Source organism: Engystomops pustulosus, chromosome 5, assembly GCF_040894005.1.
Source record: "Engystomops pustulosus chromosome 5, aEngPut4.maternal, whole genome shotgun sequence".
In the NCBI taxonomy this organism is placed as follows: Eukaryota; Metazoa; Chordata; class Amphibia; order Anura; family Leptodactylidae; genus Engystomops; species Engystomops pustulosus.
In genome coordinates, this window is record NC_092415.1 from 159,961,590 (window position 1) to 159,974,443 (window position 12,854).

At 41.1% G+C, this 12,854-nt stretch overlaps 1 protein-coding gene across 15 annotated transcripts in view; it reads left to right on the forward strand.

The window, feature by feature from the left end:
• Window positions 1-12,854, forward strand: part of SLC4A7 (solute carrier family 4 member 7) — a 92,849-nt gene that overhangs the window by 38,106 nt on the left and 41,889 nt on the right. For all 15 annotated transcript variants that reach the window (XM_072153590.1, XM_072153591.1, XM_072153585.1 and 12 more), the window contains exons 3-5: window positions 4,439-4,582; window positions 6,322-6,460; window positions 8,333-8,493. In XM_072153590.1, the coding sequence (XP_072009691.1) occupies window positions 4,439-4,582; window positions 6,322-6,460; window positions 8,333-8,493 (444 nt within the window). The remainder of the gene's footprint in view (window positions 1-4,438; window positions 4,583-6,321; window positions 6,461-8,332; window positions 8,494-12,854) is intronic.

Here is a 12,854-nt window from a genome sequence, read left to right on the forward strand (position 1 = left end):
TATTGACACCACATACCTCTAACATTTATACCTACTTACTACACTAGGAAAGCGCCTGTTTTTGTCTCCCTCTCTTCCCTCTTATTCCCCCCCTGCTATCGAGTTCTACCCAAAAGCTTCGGGGGCACCATACAGAGGGATTCCAATACGATTATATTGGTAAATTAGAGATAAATGCCGGATCAATATGCCTAAAATACATGTTGTGCTTGCAAAAGAGCCATAGATGGCTTGCAGGAATGTGCCTACAAAAGTTTCATTTACTGTTGGATGGAGAACCTAATGGACCTGTCCACTGCCATTATTAACTAAATGTTTTTCTGCTGAAAACTTGTGTATTTGTGACCGTTGGGGACACGTTGCCAGGATTGCAACGTGGGGGAAATTCACAAGATTGGGTTCACTGCAGATTGTTTAATCCCCACCATTCTGCTAGATGTACTTATGCATGTAAAAAGGGTTTAGAAATGCTCTTTATTGCAATTTGTATTGTATATAAAGAGCATTTCTGTAATGTTTTCATTCATTTTAGGCTAAAATAGATTTCTGACACCTTGTTGGAGGATAGATGCAATTCATGCAGCTGCTAAGGCAAGAAATTAGTAGTAGCTGAGCACAGAGATTTTCTATCTCTGCCACTAACCTAGACAGTAAATGGGGGTGCCGGAGTTAGCTGTGCACTATGCTCAGCCAATCCCAACTTTCCCATGCTATTAAATGGAGCAGAAAGAAAGAAACTTGCTTGTCCTGCTGCTGCACCCATTAGTAAAAACAGGATCCCCGTTATCCGGATTGCTGGGAGTCCCTTTCTTGTGATTTGGTTGGTGGTCCCAGCAGTTGCCCCTTCACCAATTGGTTAGTTATCCCCAATCCTGTGAAAAAAGATTAAAGGGGAGATTTGTTATACTCAGGCCCTCCTCCGTCAGTGTATAGTAGCGGCCACTACCCCACCCCCATGTCCTGCCGGATACATCAAGAGAACTGGGCCTCTTGATGGATGTTTCCGACGCGTGGCGCCAGGCCTAACTATGCCATGTCGGACCAGGTGTAGTTTTGTGTAAAAACCAGCAAGCAAGAATTTGTGATTCATTCACTGCTTTAATGCCAAAAAAAACTGGCGTAGAAGTGGTGATGAATCTCCCCTGGAATGTAGTAGGATGTGTACGCTCGTTGTGCCGCTCCAGTTATAATAATATGATAATGAGGCCCGGTTATCCAAAATGGTGGGGCTCTCAGCTCTTGAACAGATCAGCTTGTTTCCCCCATCCTGTGAACTGGGGGTAACCTGCAAACTTGGTACAAGCCCTTAACTGTATTAGGCATGAACATTAGAAGGCTTTGCTGTGAATTATTTGATGGACGACTCTCACTATTCAAGAAGAGAAGAATTGAGAAGGTTAAAATGCATCTTTCTTGACTATTCTTTACCCCAACATCTGCCATTGGGAGAAAAGCTGGGAGCCCCACCAAATAATTGATGCAGTACTTTAAAAAGGCCAAAGAAAACCTAATAAAACCTTATTGCTAGACTCTGTTGGCTGCGAAACTGTAATAGAGCCGAGTGTCTAGATTTATACAGCAGTCAGCAGATTTATCTTTTTGGCACATGGTTGAAATCGGATACAGACCAGAACCCTTGGATTAGGTCAGAGTTACAATGATGTGTTTTTGTTAAGGATTGTTTCTGAGATCTCTGAATGTTTTACCGTATCAGGAAAGTGGTTACATAATACATTCCTTCCAGGAAAGTCTAGAAGGACCAGCATGAAACTCTTAGAGTAGGAGTAGGGTGTCCGGCTCTTTTGTGCCTGCTTCTTTGTATTGGGTGACTGAGTACGATAGAAATTTAGTTACTTTTGTTTTTTAAGGGATACACGTTTTTTTCTATTGTTAATTCATAGTTCTCGTTGTGTTGCTTGGCCATTGTTGTTGCAGTATTGTGTTCTCCATGTATGGAACCACTTAGAATACATTAGATGCAAGTGTATGAGCTCAGTTTCTACGTCACAACCAGCAGCTATTTTAAGAAGATTCAGGTTGAATGTGGTTGTAGAAATCCTCACAATTATGACCTCTCTCATTCAAGTCCCCAGCACTGCTGGGATCATTGACCTGCGCTTACACGGGCAACATGCCGAAAGGGTAAAGGCCTATTTACACAAGACCATCGTGTTGCTCGCTGTGGATGTCCGTTGTCCAAATGTTACATTGACCATCAAGTGTTACTCCTGATCTCGTCTCTCCCACACACAAGAACCTTTGCAGCAATATTTTTCCTGTCAGACTGTAAAATCTACAATGTTGCCTCATTACAGATGGGAACATGGCCCAGGACTGGGTACGTGCATAGAATTTTTGTTGTATTTTTGCTGGGATTTGTGGTGTAGGTGCCACAGATCTGTATTCTGGCAGCAATTTGTGCACCCAGATCATGGCCAGATGCTGGAGCAGTTTTATCACTGTATCGGAAGTTGGATGATAAATCTGTGGTAGTATAAGACTGTCTTCTCTAACTCCACTCCTATTAGTTTGGCTTTGACACAAATGTCATCGCACCTTTATATCACCCATTGAAAACGAAAGCTCTTGATAAATGTAGCTCATTATATTTTACACTGTTTATTAGGACACAAATATAATATCATTTTTTTTTTAAAGCAGTAATATAACTCCCCATAACATCACAAAAGTGTACATGCATCCCAATATTGTATATAGTGCAAGACCCCATATTAACCCCTTAACGCTCTGCGCCGTAGCTCTACGGCGCAGAGGTATAAGGGATGTATGTAGAGGGCTCACGGGCCCTCTTTTCATACAAAGGTGGGGGTTTTTGCATTTTGCACAAAACCCCCACCGCTAATAACCGCGGACGGTGCTTGCTTGCGCAAGGGCGCCGCCATCTTTAATGCGATCGCCGCGCCCCCGAACGTCATCGGGGGCGGCGATTGGTTGCCATGGTAGCCTCGGGTCTTCTTTTGACACGAGGCTACATGGCATCTGCAGATTCGTTACAATGAGCCAGTGGCTCATTGTAATGAATGTGTTGCAAAAATGCCATATATTGCAATACAGAAGTATTGCAGTATATGGTAGGAGCGATCTGACCATCTAGGGTTAATGTACCCTAGATGGTCTAAAAAATAGTGAAAAATAAATAAAAAAAATTCATAAAATATTAAAAATTCAAATCACCCCTCTTTCCGTAGAACGGATATAAAACATAATAAACAGTAAAAATCACAAACATATTAGGTATCGCCGCGTCCCAAAATGCCCGATCTATCAAAATATAAAAACGGTTATGGCTGGTGGTGACCTCCGAGGCGGGAAATGGCGCCCAAATGTCCGAAATGCGACTTTTACACCTTTTTAGCAATGAAAACGTCGCCTCATTTCGCAAAAAATGACCCGTCACACATCTCCGTGCGCCAAAGTATGAAAAAGTTATTAGCGTCAGAAGATGGCAAAATTTTTTTTTCTTTTTTGTACACATTCGTTTAATTTTTGAAAATGTATTAAAACACAATAAAACCTATATAAATTTGGTATCACCGCGATCGCACCGAACCAAAGAATAAAGTAGGCATGTTATTTGGAGCGAAGAGTGAAAGTCGTAAAAACGGAGCCCACAAGAACGTGACGTACGTTTTTTTTTTTTTTTTTTTTTTTTTTTTTTTTCAGCTTCGCAGTACACGGCATGTTAAACTAAATAACATTACGGGAAAGTAAAATTTGTTACGCACAAAATAAGCCCTCACACAGGTCTGTACACGTAAAAATGAAAAAGTTATGGATTTTTGCAGTTGGAGAGCGAGAAATGAGCCGAAAAACCCTGCGTCCTTAAGGGGTTAAAATACAGGTTAAATCTCAATATTTTCTAAGATCACAAAAGCACAAATTTTGTGTTGTCTTTTAGGCCAAAAGGTGTTTTAAAAATACAGAATTGTGTTCTTATCCCTTTCTTTTATAATTTCTATGCAGCCGCGCATTGCTTTACTTAGTGCGACTATCACGCGTCACGTGCTGCCTGCTTCCTGGTCTAACAACACTTTTTCTTGTAATCTGCTTTGGCACTTTGCCTTGGTGAACACCCTTATAGTTTTATGGGTTTCCTTTTTTTCTTGTCTCTTTTTAGATTTATTGAGTTTTAGGTTTGTAGAAGTCCAAGTGGTTTTACTAAATGTTTGCCTGGTATGCGGAGATGTGACAAGCTACTTATAGGTTTTATTGCAAAATTTGTAGCAGGCCTCAAGCTATAGGGCAATGTGTATATATAGAACTGGTTTTGTCATACTGAAAACCAACAGTAGGTTGTCATTCAGATTTGGTCATTATGGTTATGTGGCCTTTGTGGGACTATTCATTTTTAATGGCAGAAGTAATTTTGTAAGATGGCCTTTTGATTTTTCTAAGATTCTTCCTTCTCCTTTTCCAGGTCACAGAGCAGTTTATATTGGGGTACATGTACCACTAGGTAGACAGAGCCGTAGACGCCATAGACATCGTGGGCACAAACATCACCGGAGAAGAAGAGAAAAAGAAAACGATAAAGATGATGGTCGGGAATCTCCAAACTATGGTAAACATGTGATGTCTAAAATAGTAACATTTTAACAGTTTTTGTATATTAAAATAAAGGTTCACTGCCCTTATGTGTCTAAATAGGCAGGAGAAATCTACCATCAGATCTACATGTGATAGCGGATTCTTCATGGTAGTTTTCCTTTAATGTGTAGAGAAAGTGTAAAGGTGAATGTGCAGGGATTTACTTCTATGGAGGTCCGTGGTCTGCATGTGAGAAAAGAAAGGGTGCATTCTGCAAAATTTTTTTTCTCACTGTCCACACATCAATTTTTTTTTTCTCACAAATGTGCAAACAAACCCATAGGTATCAATGGGTCAGTATGCCACCGCAAAAAAAATGTTATCAGGACTATGTCCATTGCTAGACATATCTGTAGTATTGCTGGAAAGCTGAATGAACATAGAGAAAAAATGTATAGCAGAAATGGCACATTAATTTTTACATATAGTTTCCATCTTGGTTCCTAGTGGATTCTAGATCTCACTTAAATCTTCCAGTGGATAAATCCAGTCCATGCTCATATGACAGACATGCAGGTGCACGGCTTGTTACCGTTACAGCACCCTAATTGTGAGGCTGAATAAGCAAAAGCTTTTGGATCACATTTAAATATGGAGCAAGTATGCATGTAACCGATGGGGGAGATGTATCAAAATGTCAGAAAACTGAGACCCCTGAAATGCCCTGTGTGCCTTCAGTTTAAAAGGGTTGTAGCCTCTAAAAGTGATGGAACTACCCAGAAAATGGCCCGTGTGCCAGAAAATTCGGTATTGTGGTGCAGACCTACTAATAGGAGGTGCAAAGTAGGTCTCACCAGTCTTCTACTGCACCATTAACCATCCAGCATCAGACACGATGATTAATCTGGCGGAGCAGAGATCTGTCTAGTTCTGCTCTGCAATAGTCCAATGTGTGACGCTACATCTCCCCAACGTGTAAGAACAGAATCTAGTAAACTGTGAGGAATGAATACACTAAGTATATATAAGGAAAGGTTACATATTAAATGAATGGCATATGGTTGTGAATGAATTCTCAATGTATAAGCACAGCACGCTTAAGCCAATTATGTAGATGGTAACCTTATAGCGGTAGTGTATCTGCTTGTTCTACAGATGCACATTGTTATACCAAATACAGCCACGTTATGCTGGTCGGCTCGATGCCCCTGTGTGCACTGTCCCAATATAACTATTTGCAGCCTGCAATGAGACACTTGCCCTTTGACATGTGACCCATTATGTCTGCTGGAAACTTGTTCACATTGGATTCTCCTGGAGATTTACTGCATGTCACCACTGGTGCGAGGCAATATCCTGGGACCACTTTTTTTATTACCTGTTTTTGTTTTTTTTTCTCTAATTGCATTTTTCCTGAATGAATGTGGGAAGTACAATATACATAAAACTGCTGTAAAGATCAGACAAATATACTATGTAAAGTAATTTTTCTGATATTGCTGTCAGACCAGGGTAGCGTTTTAATCTTTTGTGAATGGACCTTATGTATATAATGTGTTTTGTATTCCACGTCTCATTTATGTAATACAATCCTATCCTATGAGATCTGCTTGCTGTCTAGATGAACATCAGTAATCCATTAAAGGACAAGTAATTAAATATAACCCACAAACAAATGCATTGTATCCCAGGGAAGAGTTTCCTTGTTGTATGCGAGGGCTTCATTTGTAATCCTGTTGTAAGCTGCCACTTTGTTGCTTTGACCTTGTGCAGACACCCCATCACAGCGCGTTCAGTTTATTCTGGGCACGGAGGATGATGATGAAGAGCACATCCCACATGACCTCTTTACAGAAATGGATGAGCTATGCTTTCGGGATGGAGAGGAATGCGAGTGGAAGGAGACTGCAAGGTGAGGGGATCCTTCCTACTTTGGAGCTCAACTTGATTTAGTCAAAGTGTATTGCCTTGTCTGTGAGACAATAACATTTCTCAGAATTTTTTTCCCCTTTGTACATGGTCCTTTTTACTGTAATAGTTCACTACCTGTGGACATATTGCATCTTAAAGAGATGGACACTTTTAGCAAATTTTAATATGGTAAGTATGGAGGAGCCTAATAGGGTCAACCGTATGATACTTATGATATATAACCTGATAACGTTTGCCAGGAGCAGCGGGGTCACATGACCACAGCAGGGTGTGACTCCCCGTGTCCTGCTGACTACCGGCAGACAGAGGGGTCTGGGCACTCATTACTGTCTGAACTCCCCTTTCTATTCCCATTTATGCCTCTTTGATATGGTTTTGCAGACAGTAATGAGGGTACGGCCCATTCCATCTGCCAGCAGGACAAGGGATGTCATAGGAATCCCACGTCCTGCTGCTCAGCACTCCAAACGGTGAATGACAGACTTTATCCCGGTAGATGGTATATGGGTGACCCAGTTAGGATCTTTTACTTAGCAAATTTTAACAGGGTAAATGGCCAACTGCTAAAATGCTTCCCTAACGCCTGGGGATTTACATATTTGTCTACCTAAAGAATATTTCCATGTCTGTTTTAATACAATATTTTCATTTCACATCTCTTAAATTGTCTCTCAATGAGGTTTGTCCCTACAAGTATGTAGTAGGGAAGCCCTAGAAACACCCAAATGTTTAAGAGAAATCGCAGGGGTATGATTGAAGTACACAAAAATTGTCTTTGTCATGGGGATATGAATGTTACCAAAAACAGACCTCTGGAGAGGCGACGGGTCCTCTTCAAGGCTTTCCTGAGCTTTCAGATAATGTAACAGCATATGACATCCCATGATTCTCTGCTCCGAAGCCTATAAATAGGCTCCTCTGGAAACAATCTGCACATATTCTACCTTGTCACTTAAAGTAAAGCTGAATGCATAGAAGAAAATGGAGGAAAATGGCAAAGCTTTGCTAAGAAAAGGCAAAAGTATTTGAATAGTGTAGAACATTTGTATTTTGCCTCCTGTATAATGGAGTTGTCCTGGAAAGCTGTTAATAAGCGGTGACAGAGCAGTGTACTGGTAACATGACCTCCATGAAAAGCAGACCCCCTCCTCAGATACTCGAAGGAGAGGGCTTTTCATTCTTTACATATCAGGTTAACTAGCGAGATGGCAAATCATTTGTCTCCATCTATATGTGGAGCTGAGGGCTGAACTCTTTGCCTTTAGTCACAAGTTCCACCACCTTCTACTGACTACTAACCTCAACATCCTCAATCCGTGACGATTTCCGTTGTACATTATTTCAGAGATTTCCAGTAATCGAACCCCATGTACTTCATCCATGTGGTCTTGTGTGTTCTAGTTGCGTCACACATCCAAACCACAATCTCCTTCCAGAATATTCTTAGCTGTGTTTCCTCTTTTAACCCTTGCCCCTGATGCCTTTTTTCCCATTTTTGCTCACTTCCTTTAAAAATCCATAGCTTGTTTTAGTTTTGAGGGTGGAGCTTTATTTTCTAATATAGTGACCCGGCCAGATAGTGCACAAAAACTTTTTGGAGCAGTTGACTTTTTCCTGTGAAGTCTCATTCCCTCTTACCGCGGCTGCATGATTTTTGTCGTATTAGTCAGAAAACTGCAACAAAATAACGTCATAATTTACTTTTGATCAAAACAATTAGTCATTATAAATCTGCCCTTATATGTCCAGTTATTGGTTCCTGAAGGTTATTACTCTTTTTTTGGTTTATATAATCAATATTTTTTTTTTTGGATTTTTTATTTAATTCTCTATTTTTTTTCTTTTGGTAAAGGTGGCTTAAGTTTGAAGAGGATGTTGAAGATGGTGGAGACCGCTGGAGTAAGCCTTACGTGGCCACTCTCTCTTTGCACAGCCTCTTCGAGCTACGAAGCTGCATACTGAATGGCACAGTGATGTTGGACATGAGAGCCAGCACTATCGAGGAAATTGCAGGTGAGTTACCGTGTGTAGAAGAGGTGTAGTAATCTACTTCATATTGTAAAATGGTAACATTCGGGTCCACATTCGTCTACCATCCTGGAATAAATGTTTCAATGTCCTGCCGCTACTAACCGGGTCTGCTACCTCAGCCTGTCCTCAGCTCTGTATGATCAGAATTGGTGATAGCCTCCTTCTTATATGATGCAATTCCACTGGTGTATAAAGTACATGACAGAACCGATATGTGTAGGTTATAAACTATTCAGGATAGAAATCTCTCAATTGATTTTCTTTTGACTCAGAGAACAATGATTCCTAGTGCTGTTTTATTTTTTATGTTTCCCCCGTCTAAAGAGGCAGAAATCAATAGCGAATAACACAATTGCTTGTTTATCCAAGTGAGACTGATATATAATGGCCCCATGGCTGTCATTTATGCAGTTATTTTTACCTCTTCACTGCACATAATGTAGATGTGCTCCCTGTCTTTGGAGCTGAAGTCGGCAATGTGATCAGCGCTTCTAAAATGGGTGTCCTTCACCGCAGTGTTTTGAGCATTACTCTGGGGAAATATGCAAATATGTTTTCCAGGGTCGGAAAAAGAAAACAAATGCCTTTTAACAGCCCCCTTAACACCAAGCATGACTTGCAAGAAGCCTAATTACATGACGTGGGATACAGCCAAACCAGTATATCTATTCCAGAAGGAACTGCAGACAGCACTGTTTTGACCTGGTTGGGTCTGTTCACTACAATTTAGGGAACAAATTTGGCTAAGTGAGACTCCTGACTAGGGTCAGGATGTAAGAGCTCTCCTTATGGAGAGTTTGGATATAATGGTTTGGCTAAATCCCACATGTTATTAGGCTTTGTGTAAATCATGCTTGATGTTAAGAGGGCTGCCTTTTAAGGAAATGAAAAGAGACATTGGGGCTCATTTACTAAGGGTTCGGGGAGCGCACTTTCATCGGACTGTGCTCTTTTTTTGGGGATTACACGGCTTGGACAAGTGTCTGCGCTGGGATTTTGGCTCGCACAAGTGCAGTCACACACACCACTAGGGTACTGGGGAGGACCTCGGCCCGATTGCATATGCAGTGTCTTTTCATTAAAACAATGCAAGACATCGGTTTCTGGTTAGCGATCGCTTGCGTTTCCATGTAAAGACCTATACATATGTCCAAGGATTAATAAAGTCATGATTCCTGGCGCAAGAGGAGGGGCATGGAATCAGCTGGCATGGGGGTGGGGAATGGGCTATAGCCTAGGGCTGTTTTTGGCCCATGTATTTTAGTGTGGTCATGCAAGCGGCCACTGTCCTATCTATAAACCTACTGCCCAAGCAGTGTTTTTCTATTGTCATCGGGTTGTGCGTAGACAGCAAACACAGTGACACGGGGTCCACAAAAACGCACCATGGGATTGTTGTGGTGGTTTGCTGTTGCACACATTGGGGCACCTTTACTTACCCGTCCAACGGAGTTCACTGAAAGTGCATTGTCCAGCGATAATGCACTATGCCACGATTCATTAAGATCGCGCAGCCGTTTTTCTGCATGTGTCGCTTCCCCGCTCAGGTCCGCTGGAGTTCACCTTTCTTTGTGGTGCATGTAAGCGCATTGGATTGCAACACAATTTGAATATTAAATCCCGCGCTCAGTCCCAATCAATCTGATTGTCCGACGGCACAACCCCGATTTTATGTCAAATGCAAGCCAGCTCAGCTGCGCCAAAATCCCATGTAGTTCTCATTCTTTGAGGTATATGTGAACTTTACCCCAATGCTAATCCCATAATTAATCTTGTAGGGTGTAACCATTTGCCCTAGTATTCCTTGTACTGCTGTACCAGTCATACTTGTGACGGAAGATATTCAGTATCTTTTTTCTTGCTTTAAATCCCTGTACACATCTGGAAAGTCCAGTATGATGAAAGGTTTCTTGCAATGCCTCAGGCTGCTGAAACTAATAAACTACATGAGGACGCCCAATGCCCTATATTTTTAGTGCTAGAACATTGTGGTATGACCGGCACATTCTAAGCTGCTTTCATGTTATAAATTCTACACAGATCGTTATACAGAGACCATTATATGGCGTCCTCACCAGTTTAAATGATCAGATAAAAACTAAATGGAAAGTAAGCGTGCCTCTGATTTTAATGAATGAAATTCACATTTTAGTTTTTGTTTTTTTTTCCAATTTGTTTAGGAGATGTGCCTCTGTCCGTTACCTCTTCTGCTAAAAGGTGGATTGCAATGCTGGACAGTGGGTTACTATAATGGGACCGCACCATTTAAAATGGTCGTCCACCAAATCCCAACTTTTTACAGACTTTTAAAGGAAATCTGTCACTTACAAAACTGCTTTTTAAATCCCTTAAAGCTTTAGGGAGCTGCAGACCTGGATGTTTGCTTCCTTAGCCATAAAAACAAGCGATGTTTGCTGAATTAAAAAAAAAAAAAAGCTTTTAAAATGCCGCTAATTACACTCAGACGCTCCTGGCACGTCACACATGGCACACTCCTATTACCCTAATAATGCATGTATTTGTATACACCTCCCTCCTATCCTGAGAGCTGTTGACGTCCCCAAACTCTCAGGAAATATTGTGCATGTAAAGCTGCTGGCAGCGTGCTAGCGATGCAGATTGTGCAAACATGCGCGCGTTCCTTAGAGCAAGGGGGCATAACTGGCTCTCAGGAAGGGGGTGGGAGGTGTACTCTAATAGAAGAGCTCTGTGTGTGACGTGCCAGGAGCGCCTGAGCGTAATTGTCAGAGTTTTTGTTTAGTTTTGTAAGTGGTAGATTTCCTTTTAAAGTGGACCTGTCACCAGATTTTGAACACCCTGAGTAATTATGTCTGCTGATAAAGGGTTACAAGTCCTCCTCATATCACCTAAAATTAGCTGCCAGTGGGGCCCTGTACCTTAATTACAGATGGTTTTTCTGATATGAAAATTAGCTTTTGTGACTCTTGTCTGACATCTGTGACTCTTAGGCTGGCAGTAAACCACGCCCCATTATTGTGAATGACAGCTCTGTGTCTCTTCAAATCCCTGCTCTGCCTCCTTGTACTTTGGGACCATTTGATAATATTCAACTACAGACAACTACAAACTCTATGTACAGATGGGAAATATTGGGTCAATTTTTTTACACGGTTGCTTGTGTTTCATTCATGACATGTGACCAGTGACATCATCACAGGTACTTTATCCTTCCAAGAATAGCAAACTGTACACCATGTATGTGATTACATGAAATCCACCGCAGTTGGAATTTTTTTTCCCCCTGGCCATTCCTGAGCATCCTGCTTATACAGAGCTTTGTTTGCAATTAGTGATGCCCGTGCCATACAAAGTGATTTTGAAATTCTAAGCCTCGGTGGTGCGAGTGTGTTAACCTAATTACCGTAATTAGGTAAAATACACAATACAATTGTGCACACCAGAATTAAAAAAAATGTAGATAGAAGTTAACTGTGTGGCTCTAAAATGCGCAATTTGTAAGCACAATGTGAGCACTGGAAAATGTTGGAACCTACATGCAATGTAAATAGTAAGTGCAAACAATCATATGTATACAGTGTCAAGCACTGAGCAAATAAATTGTACAGTACAACCAATGTGCATTTGCAAGTGTAGGAAAACCAATACAAGGGTGACAGCATAAATGGCTGTGCACAATGCCTTTCACAGGTAAGAGTATACAGGCATTATATGATGAAGTAAACGGGTGGTACAAAGATACACTAGCTAATGGGATAATATACAGAATGCGTTGTCTAGTGAAGCACAAAAATAAGCGATTTAATTAAATCTTCCTTAAAAGCATAAGAAACCAGGGGCACTTGCACATAGATCCAAGCACTGTGACTGTGTTAATCATCTTATATTTGTTATCCATGGTCTCCTTTCTTCTAAAATCAACTTTTCAAATTATGCAAATTATTCTAAACGGCTCTGGGGGCATTACCAGAGACCCTCCTGTTTTGTAGCTTCACAGACTGTTAGTGTCTACCTCCCTCTGCTACCTCAGCCCCAATCTCACAGCAGCAGAGGAAGTTTCAGCACACAGTGGGAGGTGGAAAGTGCTCCTTGCACATTGTAAGATACAGCACTGAGGGTATCTGGTAACACCTCCCTGTACCCTTCTGGCTCATAATCATAATTATGAAGTTAATATTTATTTTTACAAAGAAGGGTTGATGAATAACAAATATAATGGGATTACCACAGTCACGGTGCCTAGAGTAAGTGCTCCTGGTTTATTTTTGTTTGAGTTTGATGGTAGATATCCTTTAAAGGGGTTTTCTCATAATCAACATTTATATTCTGTCTGATATTCCAGTGGTTAGGAATGGTTTTCAGCT